The sequence below is a fragment of the Opisthocomus hoazin genome, chromosome 13 (assembly GCF_030867145.1).
Source record: "Opisthocomus hoazin isolate bOpiHoa1 chromosome 13, bOpiHoa1.hap1, whole genome shotgun sequence".
NCBI lineage: Eukaryota > Metazoa > Chordata > Aves > Opisthocomiformes > Opisthocomidae > Opisthocomus > Opisthocomus hoazin.
The window spans coordinates 15,955,422-15,973,914 of NC_134426.1; the positions used below are offsets into that span (position 1 = coordinate 15,955,422).

General features: G+C 49.4%; 1 protein-coding gene across 1 annotated transcript in view; it reads right to left on the reverse strand.

Moving 5' to 3' along the window:
- Nucleotides 1–18,493, reverse strand: part of BICDL1 (BICD family like cargo adaptor 1) — a 51,868-nt gene that overhangs the window by 8,612 nt on the left and 24,763 nt on the right. Inside the window, 7 exon segments of the mRNA XM_075434433.1 lie at nucleotides 1,849–1,979; nucleotides 5,737–5,880; nucleotides 7,051–7,269; nucleotides 7,569–7,748; nucleotides 8,726–8,872; nucleotides 10,250–10,261; nucleotides 10,954–11,070. Of these exon segments, the coding sequence (XP_075290548.1) occupies nucleotides 1,849–1,979; nucleotides 5,737–5,880; nucleotides 7,051–7,269; nucleotides 7,569–7,748; nucleotides 8,726–8,872; nucleotides 10,250–10,261; nucleotides 10,954–11,070 (950 nt within the window).

Consider the following 18,493-nt stretch of genomic DNA (forward strand, 5'->3'; position numbering starts at 1 on the left):
TTTCCGAAGCTGCCCAAGCTGGGAAATGCTGCTCACCATGCTGGCAGCACACAGGTGAGCCCAAACCCTGCGTTTTCAATTAACTGCTGCGTGATGGGAAACTGTAACAGGACTTGCTAGGAACCACCTTTCCTTGCAAACATTTTCAGGAGAAATAATTGCATCTTATTAACTGTAGCTAATTCATAGGCTCCTAATAGCTCCCTTGTGCTCCCCTGCAGAAGAGCAATTTGGGAATTTGTGTTTATATTCCAGGTAGCGGTTGCTGAACGCCTCCTATGATAGGATCCTATTTTCCTATTGCTTCCCATGTTACCAAACTTCAGCTTCAAGCTAAAAATTTTCCATGCCAGATGTCTGCCTCAGGCGGTGATTTTCTTTCTTTTCAGAGTTAGGGCTTTTTTTCTGGGGGGGAGGGCTTCAACAAAAGTGACTTAACCCTTGAGGTGTGAGGTGGGAAGCGTCTCGCGAGCCTCCCAGGTGGCTCGCTGCCTGGGAGCTGCCCGCTCGGTCTGTGGAGGGATGCTTTCATTTCTAGCAACAAGATGCTCTCGTCTGCTTCCACTCGCAGCCACTTTCTGCTCATTAATCACCCGCCACTCACCCATGCACACTCCTCACGTCCCCCTTTCTCTGGGCTCCTGCTGCTGCAGGACAGTCAGCTGTAAATATTAGTGCTTTGTCCCAGCGGGGTCATTAGCTTCCGTGGAGAAGCTGTACCCTTCCACTCCGGCTGTGGGTTGGAGCACTTTAAATAGCCTTTTGTTGTGAAGCTCCCCATTGCTGCTTGGATATTACTGGGGGATTTATCGTGGCGGCAGCGCGTTGCCATAGCCACAGCAGAACCAGCAACCCACACGCACTGGAAATGTCAGAACCACCTCTGCTGCATCCAGCAGTGCAGCTGGGATGCTCCTGATTTTTGCCAACAGATGGAGGTGTTACAGAGGACAGCGATGGGAATTTGGTAGCTGGTTACCTGAGCGAGAGCAGCACCAATTGGGTCACTTAAAAAAAGATGAAGGGGCTGTGCGTGCTGATTTAGCTCTCTACATCCTCAGAGGTGCAATGCTCTCATGCTCCTTCTCTCACCAAGGGCTTGAGTATTAGGCATTTCCATAAGGAGATGGGCTGGTGGTGTCCTGGCCCGTCCGCTTATTGCGGAGCTTATCAGATATATCCTTTCTACCTAAAGCACAGAGGGGTGAATGTTTCTGGCCCTCCTCCTCGGGACCAAGAGTGCTCGGGGCAGCGTGGCAAGCCCAAGCACAGAGCTGGGGAAGGGGCAGGTCTGCAAGGAGGATGGGGAGAATAAAGAGTTAAGAGAGTGGGAGAATCCTGAAAAGAGAAATTGAGAATTACAGGACTGGAGATGCAAAAAAGACCCTGGAACAGGAAAGGAGAGCGAGTGACCAGAGAAATTATTTCGGGCAGGTGCCCAAGCAGGCTTGTAATGGGGATGGGCAGGACAGCAGGGTTGTGTGTCTGGAAGAGCAAAAGAAGAATATGACAAATAGGGCAGATCTAGTGTTGTCTTCGGTTCCCTCAAGTCCTATCCTCGTTGCTGTGACTCAGACCAGTGCTAGGGATGGCAAAAACACGGTTCACAGCATCCTCCTAAATGCCCCCAATCCTGCCATGGGGCATCTCTGGAAATCGGCACCTCCTGCTCTGCTCCCAAGCTCCTGGCGGCATTTCCCAACGCCAGCAAAGCCGAGACTCACTCCAGCACTTTGTAACAGCTACTGAAATCCATGGAGGGTGGGCAAAACCCACCCTGGAGGCATCTTCTGCTAAGGCACTCCGTGACTGCTAGCTCAGCCCAGTTTGGCTGTTTGTACCACTTACTTGGCAATGGCCTCGTCGCGGTCCCTGATGGCCTGCAGGAGCCGTTCGCTTGTCTCCTTGTCTTCAGCAGCACCTCGCAGCCGGTCCCGCTCCTCCTTCAGCGTCGTCATTTCCACGCTCAGCAGCGTGACCTGTGGGCAGAGGGAAGGCGTGAAACCCAGGGTTGCTCAGACAAATTCACCACGAGTAGGGGGGAAAAAAAGAGCCACGGGGGCCAACCTGGAGGCTGAGCTCCCCTGCTCGTAGGAGAAGCTCTGTCTGCTGGGAGGGGGCTGTTCGTGCTGGTGCAGCCCCCTGTGAAACGTGCTGGCTCACCTTGGGGTGCCGACAGTGCCGGTCTGAGCAAGTGAGTCACCAGGCTGGGGTCAGTGACATGCAGCAGCAGCATGGAGAGTTGTGCAGCTGCGTGGGGCAGGACCCGCCTGCGGCTTCGCTATCCCAATGGCTTTAAACCCACTGTGGCATCAGTGCTGAAATATTGCCCCTCTCCAAGCAGTTTCTTGGGCTTGCATCCTCTGTGTCTGTCTTGTATTTCGATCTTTCCAGGGTTAAATTATTGCAAACATCATCTAACAGCAAATAAGTTCTTTTGGGGGAGGGCTGTTACGTCTCTTGAAGTACTATCAGGCTGAAGACAAAGGATGTGAAAATTCCTTTGCACGCCATGGAAGGTGTTACTGGCACATCTTTCAATTTTAATTAGACTTTAAAATACATGCGGAGTCTTAAATAGTCTGAGAAATGATCTGTCGTTTCGGTCCTGTGCAGAGTGAGTTAATAGGGTGTGAAATCATGCAAGAACTGTATTAGCACAGCTTTGCAATATTTCATACACATTTAATTACTTTGTCTAGGGCACACACATGCTCTGTTACATTGCTCCACCACCTGGAAACCCCTCCAGCGTTCGACCCACCTCCTTTCTCTAAATGCAGCTCAGTAGTGCTTGAATAAATCTTTAAATAGAGGGCAGACAGTCAAAAAGGGCTCAGCACACCAACGGCTGGGAGGATCTGCTGTCACCGCGGCGTGGCTGGGACGGGGGGAGGAGGGCGCGAACGCGCCCTGTCCCTGTGCAGAGGCTCCTCGCCATGTGCTGGGGCTGCCAGGGAATCGAGGAGCTCTGCCCGAGCTGTGCCCTCGCGCAGCCCAGCACGGGATGCACCTCAGAGCGGGGACGTGACGGAGAGCAGCGCCGGGAGCTATGTGCAAGGCGTTGAGCACTTCTGCTGAAATGCCAGGGGACAGCGGATCAAGAGGCCCCAGAAAACTGTGTTTGGGGACAGGCTTGGGATTTTAACTGGTTTTGTCTGTGTTGCAGGTAAGAATGGGATGCCACCGAGGGAGGAAACGGACGAGGCAGAATGTGTGAAACCAGTTCGGTAGCCAGACGCAGGGGCGATTCCTGTCTCCCCCAGCTCACCTCGCTCTCAGGCAGGAGCAATGAAGGTGTGTGGTGCTACGATGTCCCAAGAGGCGTTTCGGAGGAGTTCCGCTTTGACTGTACCAACACCAGTGACAGCACAGAGGGACGCGGAGGCAGCGAAGCACTGCGACCCTGGGTGGATGAGATTTCCGTGTGCATTGATTCTCTTTAGTACTGAACTGCAGACAATGTCGTCTCTTCTATGGGAGCTGAGAATAATTATTAACCTTGGCATGTGCGAGGCTGGGTTATGGGCAAAAGCTGCGGGAGATGTGTACTTGCTGTGTGAGGCTGGAGTGCTTCTCCAGGAACAATGTTGGCTCCATTTGTATTTGTACCCCATCTTTCTCCACGTAACACAGAGATGTGAGAAGGAAGTAGCACTGCAGTCTTCCCTTTACTCCCTAAATATTCAGAGCTTTGGTAGTCAGAGACCCCTAAAAGCAGAGATGGGGGTCCAGACTTGCGTTCCAGGGTGGGTCACAGAATCACAGAACCACAGCATGGTCGAGGCTGGAAGGGCCCTCTGTGGGTCACCCAGTCCAACCTCCTGCTGAAGCAGGGTCACCCAGAGCAGGCTGCACAGCACCACGTCCAGGTGGGTCTTGAATATCTCCAGAGAAGGAGACTCCACAGCCTCCCTGGGCAGCCTGGGCCAGGGCTCCGTCACCCTCAGAGGGAAGAAGTTCTTCCTCGTGTTCAGCTGGAACTTCCTCTGCTTCAGTTTGTGCCCGTTGCCCCTTGTCCTGTCGCTGGGCACCACTGAAAAGAGTCTGGCCCCGTCCTCCTGACACCCACCCTGCAGACATTTATAAGCATTTCTAAGGTCGCCTCTCAGCCTTCTCTTCTCCAGGCTGAACAAGCCCAGTTCCCTCAGCCTTTCATCATAGGAGAGATGCTCCAGTCCCCTCATCATCCTCGTAGCCTTAGTCCTCTGGTCCTTCCTGGCTGGGGAGTTTGGGGAGACCAGCCACAGCAGAGAACAGCCGAGTGCTGCTCGCTCCTGCTGTCCTGTCACCGACACGTGTAAGGAGGTGCTGCATCCAGACAAGCAGACTGGTGTTCAGATGGTCGCTCCAGATCTGTGAATACGCCTCTGATGGTCTCTGTCAGCACAGCCAAGTCGCAGTGATCAAGTCCTTGTCTCCTCCCTCTCAGGTGTGTTTAAGGGTGGAGAGGCCTGTGGGTGGTGTGCAGGACTACGGCAACACAGCCAGAGGAGCTTCTGGGCTCATGTCTCACTGGGCACAGGAGTTTGGACCCTCAAAATTGTCTCTTATGGTGGCCGCATCGCTGAGATGAGCAGTTTTCAGGGAAAGATGGGTGCCAGGGCTGCTCCCTCACTGCAGTCTGCCTCTAAGCAGCGGCTTTGCCAGCAGGACTATTTCCCACACTTGCACACATGCAGCCATCGCTGCCACAGGTGTTTAATGATGGTCTCATTCTTTTTTCTTTGTCCCCATGGTGGGAGCTCCCATAGCCCTACATGTCTGCCAGACCCCATGTTGTCCTGATTTTCTGAACAGGGGTGTGTTTTCTTTTCTCTTCTCCAAAAGGGTACGGCGAAAGGGTGATACAGCACCACTGGCAAGACCAGCCAAGGGCCTTCATCCCACTCCCTGCTCCAACGTCGTTGACGCTGCTCAACCAGCTGCGCCAAAGGCTGCTTCTGCTGCAGCCTCCAGATCCTTTCCAGTGTTTGGAGACTTTTCCTATAGAGAGAGGGACTGCAGAGCATCTCATTGGCTACCTGACTCCATTTCTTGCTTTTGGGATAGGACCTCAGACACAGATGATGCCACATTCAGTGTGGATGCAGTGTGAGGCTGTGCTTTGGGTGTGGTGCTGGTTTCTGGGTTGGATCATTTGCTGCTGTTGAGATATTCTTCACCTTAGCTGGTCCCTGCTGGCCCTGGGGTGCTGCCTGGTGCCAGTCTGGCCATGATTAAGATTCTCTGGGTGTGCATTTATGAGGGTTTTGTGATGCTGCTGTGGAAGCGGGCGAGCCTTGTGCCATGCAGAGCAGAGCAGCACTGTTCTGTCCATCCAGCAGCTGCCTGTACCCTTTATAAGGGCGTCGGGCAAGCAAGGCGGATCAGACTGGATACCTACGGGTTTCCAGTACCCCATATCAAGCAGCCTTGTACTTTGGGGTCTTCTGCTGAGAAGAATTTGAGTGAGACAGGTTGGCTGAAAAGCAGATTGGGGGAAAGGTTTAAAGGAAGTTTGGCTGCTTGAGACGATGTCGGGGATGGGCCCCAGACAACTTGTCAAAAACTCTGATCCTAAACGCATGAAGCCTCTGCAATGGGTTTAACAGAGCCTCCCTCATCCAACCGTAACTGGTTTTGGCCCCAATCCTCCTGGGTTGTTTATCATGTTGATGTCTTCTATGGAAGGCATGTCTTGGAAGACGAACACTGACGTTACAAGACCAATTGTAAAGTGTGGGAATTGCTAACCTGGCTGTGCAGTCGCTGCAGCTCCTCCAAACTCTGCCTCAGTTTCCCCCGTTCTCCATCCATTAACTCTCTCAGGGCTCGTGAATCCTCGCTTGTTCGCCTGATCTGTTCCTCTAAGGTGTCATCATCACTTCGTCGAGAGCTCTGAGGGTGGGAGAGAAATCTCTTCCTCAGATTTCAGTTTAAAAAAGGCAATTGCATTAATTTGATACTGGTTTAGGATAGGGGGTTAAAACAAGGAAGATGAAAGTGTGAATGTGACTTTGGTAGAGTTTCAGTTTAGTTCCCATGTACCTCCACAGTGAAAATTTGTTCAGCCAAGGGTAGTGCTTCTACACACGATAAAAAGAGCATGCAGACATGTTCTCACCTTAGCATAAACCAAATTTAGAGACCTATTGACCATGTGGTAACATAAGACTACAGTGTCTGTGTTTGTAGACCTTTTGCAGGACTCTGTTTTTTATTTAACAAACACAGCTTCATCTCTGTGCTCAGCCTTCTCACCAGCTGCTACAAGTGCTGAAACGAAGAGGGTGAGTACTCCTGTGCAGTCTGCAGTTGCAGGGTCTGCACTGTCTTCCTCACCATGGCATCTCGAATAAGTCATACTGGCAATGCAACCAGCCTGTGGGCGATGGAAATAGGCCTGGTTTGAACCATTACAAAAAGGGCCGTGTTTTCTCGTAATTCTGCGCTCCTGTGGCTGCTGAGTGGTCCTCTGTGCCATCCCGTCCTCCCCAGCAGCCCCGGGGCCGTACCTCACAGACACTATTGTGCGTCAGCAAAACCTTTAACCTGTCAGTGGATTGAAGTCTGGTAGCTCTTGCCAAGACATCTGCACGCAGTGCCAATCTGCAGGGGCAGAACCTACCCACATAGGGGTTACAAAGCTTTTGTGGTACTATTGCTAATAAAACAAGGTTAGGAAAATCCTAAGAGAAATAACTGAACTGTGATGTGTAGGATAATCTTCAGTATTTCCATGTGGAAACTCTAACTTACTGCAAATCTCAAAGAAAGCCTACTTTCATTAATTTTCCAGAATGATTCCCAGACCAACGATGGTTGCATGAGCTTGAGGCTTCTGGTGGTCTGACCACTGCAAGTGAAACGCCATGTGCTGGCTTGGCTCTTGGCTGACCGCTTGAGACACGTGGAGCAGGCTTTGCACTGTGACTGCCCATCTCTGTGGGCCACAGAGGTTTTTGCAGAGACTGGGGACTTCAGCATCCAGCAGGAACCTGCAGCAAGCTCTGTCACCTGGGCAAGAGGACATGCACAAACCACAGTCTCCCTGTGCCACCAACTTACTGTGGAGTCTGCCCCATCCAGCACGTTTTGTATCAGTCTTTTCAGCTCACTGAGAGCTGCCCGTAGGCTGCCGGCTGGGACATCTTTGGCTGATGAGGTTTCTGAAGACTCATCCATGGAGGAGTCTGTAGAGACTGCTGAGTCTGCGCTGTCGTTTCCTCTGAGATGGGAGCAGAGATATCGCACTTGGCAATACGCTTCCCAGAGCTGCAGCCTCAGCTGGAACGAAAGAGCCTGACATTAGCCTGGGACATCAAGGCCATGGAGATCTTTCTTCCACAGTGAAGTGAGGCTTGTGATTGCCCAACCTCAGAAATATTTGTCTAGCTTGGTTTTGAAATGGATGCAGAGATTTACTTTCCTGTGGTCAAAAGGGTGTTGATACCAGAGCTGGGACCACAACCTGTTTCTATCTCTTAGTTCAGCTCCAAATCCAGATGAAATGCATGAAACTCCCCCTCCCTCTGGGGCTGGTCACAGAGGTCTGTGGGCTTTCCCAGGGGCTGGAGGGCAAATACCTGTTCTCGTTCTTGTTCCAGCTCCTCTGCCTCCATGCTCTGCTCTATCTCAGATAGTAGGGACGTGCTGGTTGTGTTGATATTTTGGAGACTTCTCTCCTCACTGAGCTCTTCTACCTTCCCCTGCAGCTGCCGGTAGGACAGACGCACCTCCTGGAGCTCCAGCTGGCTTTGGTGCAGCTTGCAAAGAAAACCAAGGAATTTGTCAAGGAAGCAGGGAAAATAAAAATTTGGGGAGGTGACATGGACTGGATGAATCTTTCGGTTTGTGAAAGAGCTGAAAGGGAGGAATGGGTGTCACAAAAGAGGGTTTTCAGCCAGGAGGAAAGTACTCCTGGATGGCATTGCTATTTATTGGAGCTTAACAATCTCCAAATGTCATTACCCACGGTATGGACTCCAGAATATCCTGAAAGACAAAAACAGCAGGTTAATCAGCACTAAAATGAGGAACATTGTGAAGAAGTTGGGACTCAGGTAAAAAAAATTTCTGAAAACAACACAGCAGGAAGTGAATCCAAAAAGAAAAGTAATAAAGACATGCTTTTAAAAAATCTATACACATACAGAAATATGTGTGTGTGTATAGATATATATATAGACAGAGAGAGAGAAAGATTCAGGTTGTCAATCCAGCGGTTGTCAACCCGCAGAAGAGAAAATGAAAAAATCTTACTCTCCACTAAGACGCCTGAAGCCAGAGAGGTGCCAGCTTGTTCTCCAGGGAGTGACATTTCGTGACACACTGGGAAACCATCTGAGCTATGAGGTCAGCTACCACCCTCTGGGACAGCGGGGTCTAAATAAGCTCCTTTTGAAGCCAGTTCTACTATTAAAAAATTCAGTAAAATGAACTGCAGCCAGAGTTCTCTGCTTCTTTTTGCATTCACCTCTTTTCCCAGAACCCTGTCCTACTCCTGTGCTCAGATCTCCATCCCAAGCTGCTCTTTGCTGTCTAGATGTCCCATTGCGGCTCCTGTTACCTGTCCCTGTGGGGAACATCCAGGACCTTGCTTGTTGCCGTGCTTACATGAGCTATTTTATTCTTCCAGTTGTTTTGTCTCCCAGTTCCTGATTATCTTCCTGGTCAATTTTACCCCAGACCACATCTTCTACTCCATTTCCCCCTCTTCCCTGTCCCGTCGCTGCCTCCTCACCTGCAGGTCCTTGTCATGGCTTTGTCTCTCCAGGATGAGGACTCGGTCCTGCAGCTCCTCCACGGTTCCCTGGAGCAGGTCGTTCTCCTCCATCACGGCACTAAGGCGATGCTCCAGCTCCCGCTTTCTGTCCGTCAGCATTTTGATCTGCGGAGGAAAGAGAAGTGGTGTTGGACTTCTCACTTTCCAGGGAGCAGAGAGGAGGGAAATCACGTTCCCAAGCGACAAACGAAACAGCAGAAAGCAGAAGTATGCACTGTCTTCAAAAGTATGCACCAAGTCTTCTGTACCTGTATGAAAGAAAGTGTATCTCTGTGCGCGGTTTAAAGCTTAGGAAGGCTCTGAAAGGAAAATGCTCGTTCCCCAGGCTGCAGGGGCAGCTCCAAAGGGGCTGGGTGTGCCTTGGCAGGAGGCTGGGGAGCAGGCAGAAACGTCCACAAGGATTAAAAGGCGAGCAGCCCTACCCACCCCTTGCGCCTTAAAATTTGCAAGACTGGACGAAATTAGTTACTTCTCCTGGCCGGTCCCTGGCTGAGCATGGCAGCATTTTCTCCAGTACGGGTGCTGGAGACCACGGGGTGAGCCCACGGGATCCTCCTCCCCGCAGGGCTGTGCCACAGCTCTGCCCATATGCTCCTCTTAATTCCTGCATCTTCACCAGGTCCTCACCAGGGATTTTTCTGCCTTTTTACTTGTGAAGACTCCTTTCTGTGCCATGCTTATTTTTAGTCTCCCCGCAATCAGTTGCCTTTAAAATTGGTTCATTTCTTTTAATTGTCAAGGGCGGTAATTTCAGGTGAAGAGGGACAATGTGCCAAGCAAAAACCTCTGTGATTCAGTTAGCTGGGAACAGTGCACGGGATGAATCAGCACTACCAAGGTCACTTCTTGTTTAACGAATGAAAAGGAGCCTTTTCCCAGATTAGTACACACAGGGCCTGTGGGGACCAGGCATGCCATTTACCAGTCCAGTAGAACTCTAAATATTCCCTGGGGCCTCCTTTCAGTTGATGAACCAGAGAAAATTTCAGCAACTTCCCACTGGTTTCTTGGCCTCTTTGGGACCTTGTCTCTGCTGCTTTCCAGGTTGCTGGAAAGATTTGGCTGCACGAAGGAATATTAGCAAAGAGTGAGGACGTGCTATTTCTACAGAGCAAAGGCTGATGTAGGTATTAGAAAGCTGCTCTTAGGTGACTAATGGTTTCTGATAGGTCCCTTCCCACCACCATCATGATTTGCGTGGGTTGGAGAAAAAGGGTGCGAGAAAAATAAGAGGTGTAACACAGAGATTGTTCAGCAGTTCATCCTTGGTATCCAAACCAGTTTTGAACACCCTGTGAGTGACCATGTAACAGAAAAACATCGCCCTGCCGTGGGCCATGGGAAAAGCTCAGGGGGAAAGGGATTTGGAAAGCAAGAGACAGAAAGGAGGCGAGGAGGCAACGTGGGGCATGCACAGTGACAGGCATGCATGATGACAGCAATGCACATGCGGGCAAACCCTTTCTGAGCCTCCATACTTACTTCAAGGACCTGCTGCTCCGCACCAAGGGGGAGGGAAGAAAAGGGGACCATCAGGGAGCAGGAGGGAGCAGGAGAAAAGAAGAAATTGAGAGATTTTTAGGAAAAGGTCTTCTAGGCAGCTTATAAATAATGAAAAAAAAAATGGTGGGGTAGTAGCGTTGAACATCTACCCCTCTAGTTCCTGCCTACCTCATCCCCAGTGACCCCCATCAGTGAATGGAAGAGGAAGGAAGGTAGTATCATTCCTGCTAATGTATCAGAGCTAAAACAGGCAGGGGCTCCTTGCTTTCCCAATTGCGTGGCTCAGAGGCAGGAGAGGATTGATGCTTTCTTTGCAAGCATGTGAAACAGAAAAAAAAACACCCTTGCAGACCTTCCCACCATACCCCTGAGTTTAGTCTGTACTGGGCAGCAGCCCTGCAAGAGCGCAGCCATGGTTTAGCTCCTGGAAGATCCTGCTCATCCATTTATTTTGCAGGTGCGCTTGTGGCTAAGGTAGCAGTGGAAGCTGGCCCATGCCACCCCGCCCAACCCTGGGCTGCAGCAAAAATCCTTGCTGGGGAGTCCTTTGCCCCACAACCACCATCTTTCTCTTTGCTCCAAGCAGCAGGTTTTGTTTACTCCTTTCAGAGGGGTTCGTTATGCAAGTTAAAAACAGCCCTGGCCACCCTGGGAAGGAGCAAGGCTGAGCGCAGGGGACTCACCTCAGCCTGGAGGCTCTCGAGCCGCACGATGTGTTGACTGCTGGAGGAGTTCTTCTCCCGAAAGTCCTCCCGGAGGGTGTGGACCTGCAGGGAGAGCTGCCGCTCCACCTCTGAGGCCTGCAACGAGACACCAGCTGGGGTTACCCCAGGTGGTCACCCCATAGACGGAAAGCAGTTATCTCCTCCTGCCCATGGGAAGATCGGCCCCGATATAACTTCTGCACAGGCCCTAGTTTTGGCAGAAACTTTGAAGCCTGCAGAGTCTGCGTGAGGGAAAAGCTCATCCTGGACAGACATTGAGGAGAGCAGCCATTTAGACCATGTTGATTTTTCCCTTGGGGCAGCCAAGGGGGCACAGCCTATGACTTTCTTCCATTGCAAAACAGCATGGTGACTCTTGTGCCCTACAGGAAACTCAGTTTTCCTCAAAAATAGTAGCCTAGTTGGGGTTGAGGAGGACACCAGGCCACTCACGAAGGCAGGAAGAGCCAATCTGCATAGCCCCCAGGAAACACTATCATTATACTTACACTTTCTAGACCTCTGAACATCTCTGGCACAGGTCTAAAATAGTAAGTGCTCTTTGCCTCTGATTTCTGGCTCCCGTGAGGGCCAGACGGAGAAACATCCGCTCCACATGACTGTCGGCGCAGGATCGCTGGGCTTGGCCCTCTTTCCCATTTCGAAGGAGGGATGCCCCATTTACCCGGGGTGGTTTGAGGACAGGGGAAAGGCTATTCCCACCTGCAGGATCCAGGCTGCAGACAGCGCGTATAAATGACAGCTTAGACATGTTAACTACTCTCCAGACAGCTTTATGGCTGATTTTTACATGGTGAACACACTTGTTTAGGCTTGTAAGAGAACATAAGGTTTTTTATGAGAAATCCCTAATGAGATAGCACAAATGGATGGTTTTCTATTTAATTAGCCTCCATCAGGTTTCATTACTCTTAGGCATAGACCTTCCCCTCTGGCAGATTAGCTGGAAGTGATCTCCCTCAAGAGGCAGCATTGCTGTCCTGGTTTGAGGCACAGGCAGAGCCATATGTCCAACGGCAAAGCCATCAGTGGCCACAATGCCTTAGACAGGGACATGAGGTGGGATGGAGGGATGCGGGCAAGAGGAGAAAACTCGCGTTGGGGTCAGCAGGTGTGGGCAGGTTTGGGAGTGCATCCTTGTGTCTGGCAAACGTGGGTCAGGATTTGACTCAGGGTGCTCTGGCCAACACAGAGCCCAAGGCAGCAGCTCCACCGCAGGGTGCAATGACTTTGCTCTAGCAGCTTGTGACCTAAGGACTGAGCATGCAGACCCAGCCTGAGCTGCCCACAAAAGCAACACCACCCTTTTTCAAAAATAGCCCCTTCTTTTGCACAGTCTGCAGCAAAATAATCCAAATCAGAAGCAAGAGGTAAAGGGCTGTTCCAGCTCCATCAAGTGGAGGAAACTGTGGTTGCTCCCAACACTACTTGCTTGCAGGGGCAGCAGAAGACAGAAGCACGGCGACCGAAATCAGCCAGGCTCTGACTACTGGCTTCTGGAATGAGAAATGATTTCAAACAATGAGAAATAATTTTGTCTACCAGTTGGTTTTTAGTTCCCTTCTTATCCCGGCTTAGCGTAACTTGTCTTGCCCCCTTCTTTAAAGCCTCACATCAAAGACCTTTGCGTATCGCCCTCACCTCATTTATTTAATAAAGCTTCCTTGCGCAGGCAGAGTACGCAAAATATGATAGCACAGCACTATAGGAAGGGGTTGGTTATTTTTCTTCCCTTAAGCAGCTATAGATTTCAAAGCATCCTGAGCAGCTATTAATTGATGACACTAAAGAAGATGGATGGATTGTGGTTTTTTTGAATGATTCACTTGCTTTTGTAAAGACTGCTGAAACATTTTCATGCTGAAATACTCTGCGGGAGCTATCAAGGATGAAAAAGCACCAGATGAAAAGCACCAAAGGATTTTGCCTGCAAGATGCTGACCACACTCCCAAGGAGCATAAGTGGTACCAGATGAGATGACATACCGGTATTTGATGGTTAACTGTATAACATAATTTATACGCTAGAACAAATCTATGTACAGGCAGTGTAAATGTACAACATAGCAGTAAGAAACAAGGGAGTGTTAATGGCATTGTAAAAATCCCTGGTAAGACAATATATAGCTGCTGTGGCTAGTTCTGGTCCCCATGCTCAGACTGGAGCAGGTGAAAGGATGGGCTGCAAGGGTGATCCAGATCGTGGAAAGTCTGTTATATGAAAGGAGGCTAAAAAAAGATGGCTTGTTTTATCTCTTGCAATGAATGCTGAGAGAAGACTCCCTATAAATACATCACGGATAAGCACACAGAAGGGAGAAGCGCTATTCAAGCAGCAGCACAATTTTGGCAGAAAAAAATTATATGAATAAACTGGATAAGAGTATATTGAGGCTAGGAATAGGAAGACTTCTACATTTCCAAGGAGCTGCAGTAGGATTCCTCCTCCTGAACCATTACTGTAGGAGAAATGGTGGCAAAAATTAATTTTGGGATGGAGCTGGATCACTTTATCATGCAGTTTCTTTCAGAGGGCTGCCTACGACAGAAGGGAAATGAATTGACCTCAAAGGTCCTTTCTGGTACTAGGCTGCTCGCAGGACTGTAAGGTTTGTATTCACCAGCTTTAAATCATCATCTGGAATTGATCTACTTGCTCCTCAGCTTACACACTCACACATCTCATTCCCGCAGTTACAGACCACATGGAGGGAAGAAAGGACTCACTTACTGTTAGCACATCGGGCCCTAAAGCAGACAGGGTGTTACAGTGTCACCTCAGCGTATGGCATTCACATCCTATCTCATGCAGTAGAGAAAAGTAAAAATAATACTTTCTTTAGCCTCATACAGTGCAGAATACTCTCTCTGACCAGCCGCTTAACAGAAGTAAACAGAAATGTGTTTCATGTGTTTCCCTCCACAGAAGAATGAGGAAAAGTCTTCATCCAGTTCTTCTAGATAGGGAAATGGCCGATACCTTCAGTCTCACCTTTGCAAAGGCTTGAGTTTTCCTAGACACGAGACAAAGCCTTCTGAGCTGAGCTGTGGTCATGGAAAACCCCTTTTCATGCTACCTTTGTTTCAGAGGTTATCAATACTGCTGCTGAACTACCCCTTCTAATCGATCATAAAGTCTAGATTTTAGCATCAATTTGCATTATTTTATGGAAAGCCACGTTCTCCACACTGCTGTACATGTGTACATAGGCGTTTTAAACCATGAGCCCACTACTGAATGCTTCTAACACGCTCTTTTACTTAGTGCCATGAGAAGATGTAACCTCCTATCTACATTTTCCATTTATTGCTTAAATAAGCTATGGCTTTTGTTGAATTGAGGAAAGTTTCTTCTGCCTCAGCCAGTCTGGCCCTACTCTTGGTATGCAAACTGTAGTGCTTTCTCTTCCCCATCAGTGCTTTCCGAAACGTTAAAAGCTAAAACCTTTTGTGCCTATGTCAATCATTCAGCGATGCATTGATTTTGCTAGAGAGAAGTAATATTCTTCCCAGAAAGGCAGACATATATTGCCCAACATCACAGCTTTGCTCTGTAGTTAGAAAGAATTAATTTCCTGGGGATAGGCAAATCAGCCAACACAGCCACCAGGCAGAGTTTGAAACACACCCACAAAGTGTAGACATCAATTCACAATTAGATAGATTCAATCAACAGTGAGATTGTTTTCTGGACTTCAGGCAAGGTTTAGATGAGATCCGGGCAGTGCAAGAAGAAAGGAAGAGCAGGAAGACATTTGGCCTCTGCTCTAATTAAGGGCTTTTTTCATTGCAAACCTGATTAAGTTTCTCTCGTGATTAATCCTGAAGTGCTAAAATACACAAAGCTGTGTAGATATTTGGCAGAAAAATATGGCATTAACAGTTACAATAACTCCATGAGGTTTAACAGCTGGAATATAAGAGCAATAAATAAACTAAATAAATGTAAATAAATCGGAGCACTTGGACGCTCCTGTGAAGAGGGGATCTTTGAAATGTCTGGGATGGACTGTGAGAAATGCATGGCCTGGAGGTTACTCTCATTCCAAGAAAACTCTCTTTGGGGGAAGATTTGCGAAATAAAACTAACTGCATGCAAAATATCCAGCTATAAGTCATGTCAGAAAGAAAAGGAGAATGGAAAAAGCTTATTAGACTGTAGCTGGGTGAAGAAAGCAATGTTTCCCTATGGTTTACTTCTACAAAGATGATGATTCAAATTTAACAAAAGATATTGAAGATTTTCTTGACTAAAATAGCTAAGAAAGAAGAGTCCTAATTAATGCTAAATTTGTAACACTCAGGGGAGTGTGTTACTCCTCTTATTAATTTGCTAATGGCGGAGTCCAAGGGACTCCCCGTTCCCACCATGGTACCATTAGCACTGCAAACCACAGGAAGATGTATTCGGCTACTGAAATGCAAGCAAAGGAGGAACCAACAAACACAACAAACCAACAAACACAACTTGCTTTACAACAATAAGTTAAAAAATTATGTTAGTCTGGCTGCTGAGGAAAATCCCAGAGGACTGCAATTGCCGCCCTGTCACCATGGCCAGCACCCTGGCACCCCAGTGCCAGCCGGCGGCGGAGGGAAGTGTGGTCTTCTGGGCTAGCCAACCCATGCCAAGCAAACGGTGAGGCCATGGCTACTTCCTAGCCCTTGGCATGCCGGCCCCATAAGCAACCATCTATATTTTTCATACCTGGAGATTGCCCAGTTTGGGAATCTTTGAGAGACTTTTACCAAAGCTTTTAATTCAGGTCAACTTTAGATTGTTATTCGAAGCATTAGTCTCTCCAGGAAAGTGCTCACGTGACAGCAGCGCTTGCCGCTCGTCACCTTTTGAGGGCTCCAGTTCGCGTTTGCTGATCTGTGTGCACAGGGGAGGGATTTCTCGCGTCGTGGCACCCTCAGCGCCGTTACGGTGATGCCACCACACGTGTGGGGAAGGGCAATGGCGCTGTGGTGGGTTGGCCAGATGCCCACCCAGCCGCTCTCTCACTCCCCCTCCTCAGCAAGTCGGGGAGAAAGTAAGGTGAAAAAGTTCTGGGGGTTGAGCTAAGACAGGGAGATCACTTCCACAAATTCAGAGGAACCTGAAGTAAAAGCAGTGACTGGGAGACATTAACAGGCGAAGCTCAGACTGGTCATTGCCAGGGACCGGATTAACAGTGGGGATTTTCTGTTGTTGTAAAGAGGTGAAGGGACGAGGGATGGAGCTGTATGGAGCGTGCATATTGCTCACCATCGTGGTGGTGTGATGCTGATGCTTCAATTTGGACGAGAGGAGATTTTTTTTGTGGTTGATGTTGCCAGTGAAGCTTGTGAAGGCTGCACGACAAGTGTGTGTTTTAATGACAATTCTTAAATACGCATTTTGCTGGGGCGAGGGGCGGAATTTCTTGGGTCTAGGTGTCCAGGCACTGGCAGCGGGGCTGCGGGGACCTCTCTGAGGGAAGGCCAGGGCTACAGTGCCCACACGGGGCACGGCTGAGCCTCTCAGGGATGCCAGCAGTGCCTCTGGAAAAAAGTACTGAAGAAAGGACAAAACACCATCTGGCAGTGGCGAGTGAGGTAAAAAGTCTGAGAAACGGCCCCGTGAGCACTAAGGCTGGAGGAGGAGGAGGAGGAGGGGGACCTGGCTGAGCTTTTTCCAGAGGATCTCCTCCCACCGCTCCCCAGTGCAGCACAGAACGTTGGAGCTGGTGAGCATTGTGCATCATGGCTGGGGCCAACGTTGTCCCCATCTCTGCCAAATGATGTGATGAGCCTCTCCTCGCCTCATGCCTCGCTCTGCTGCTGCCCAGGTGTGGGGAACTCTAACTATACAAAGTGTGGAAAAGCTTGGTCCTGGTGGGAGAGCTGTCACCGGCTGGAGGAGTTGTGTGGAAAAATGAGAATTCAGGAAACCTGCAACACTTCCAAAATATTTCAGTTGTAAATGTCCAACAGAGACCATTAACATTGATCTCATGGGATAGTTTTAGAAAATAAATTTTTTTTAAGACTGTAAAACTGCTAGGACAGTGCTATGCAATATATACCTATTATATACCCAGTAGCTATAAGCAATCTGGCAGGCGGATTAAATACCAGTAGCTAGAGTGCGTCTATCTGCTTAGCTTTTGCAGGTAAGGTTTATTTCCTAATGCCGGTTTCTTTCTGCTCAGGAACCACCTCTGCAGCCCACCATAGCACCCGTCAGCCCCCATCCCTAGTGTTCTTCTCGGCTTTGTTGCCCATCCGACTGCTGCTTCGTTCGGGGAAGGTGTGTGGGGTGGCCATGGTAGGGACACACAGCGTCCAGCCTGAGGGCTCCTTGCTGTGGCCTGGCGCTGAAGTCCTACATCTGTGGGAAATCGTGAGCTGGATGTGGCACCTTGTCTCCCTGTCACCTTTTTCAGTGCCATTCAGCCAAATTACTTCGGATCTGGTGTTTGGTGCCTTTGTGCCACCCACCCTCACACTCAGCTACCTGCAGTAGTCTTTACACCCCTGCGGGTCTCCTCCTGGTTACACCTTCTCTCTTCTTATTCAGAGGATCCAATAAATCTATATCTGCTTAGCCAGAAGTGTTTGATTTTGTGGCACGCTGCCCGACCTCCTTTGTTATGGCCATACAGGCTGATGAGCCTTCCCTTCGGTGGAAAACAGGCTGACGTCGAGCACAGGCCAGCTAGATTGGCTGGGGGTCCTACACTGGCAGTGGAGTGGGTGGACAAAAGAGGAAACAGAGGAGAATATTTTTAGCACAAAATGGACCTGCCAAGAAAAAACGGGAATCAAAGATCTGAAGGATGAGGATCCTTAATTGCCAAAGCAAGGAGTCTGAGTAATGGAGAAGAGGGACTGGAATTGCTCTTTTATAAGCATCAGGCTCTGGACACATTACTGATGGGAGAAGACCCACGGCTGTAGCATTAAACCTACTCTGAGCGGATTCTGTGAGACGCAGGACAGCAGTGGCAGCTTATCTTAAGATCTGCGCTACTCCCACAGTTGTGATATTTTGGAAATACAATATTTTATTTCTTGTGTGAAAGTGAGAATTCTTTGCTGCAGATCTGTTCCCCTTTCCCTGCTGTAGGACAAGTAGGAAATGCTTAGCATGTCCTTTGAGCTCCCTCCTATTTACCCGAGTTTTAAAATAAAACAAACCAAGAACCTGAGTAGTTTCCTCTCAACACACCCTGGTCTTGCAGTGGGCTCTTGTGGGTAGCAAGGAGTTAATGCTGCGTCAGCTCAGATGCCTCACACCTGGGAGGCAGAGGCCAGGGGGCTGCTGGCTATAAGAGAGCTGGGAGCAGCAGCTGGGGTTCTTCTTGTGTGGGGCTGGGCTTGTGCCTGTCCACTGAGTTGGAGACGTGTTGTTAGTAGTGGAGATGTTTAGTTCCTTGGTGGAAAGCTCCAGAAAACCCGGACTTGCTCAGCCTGAAGCTGGATTGCCTGTTTTTGGGAGTGAAGTGACTGGCTTTGGTTGCTTCCCGTGCTT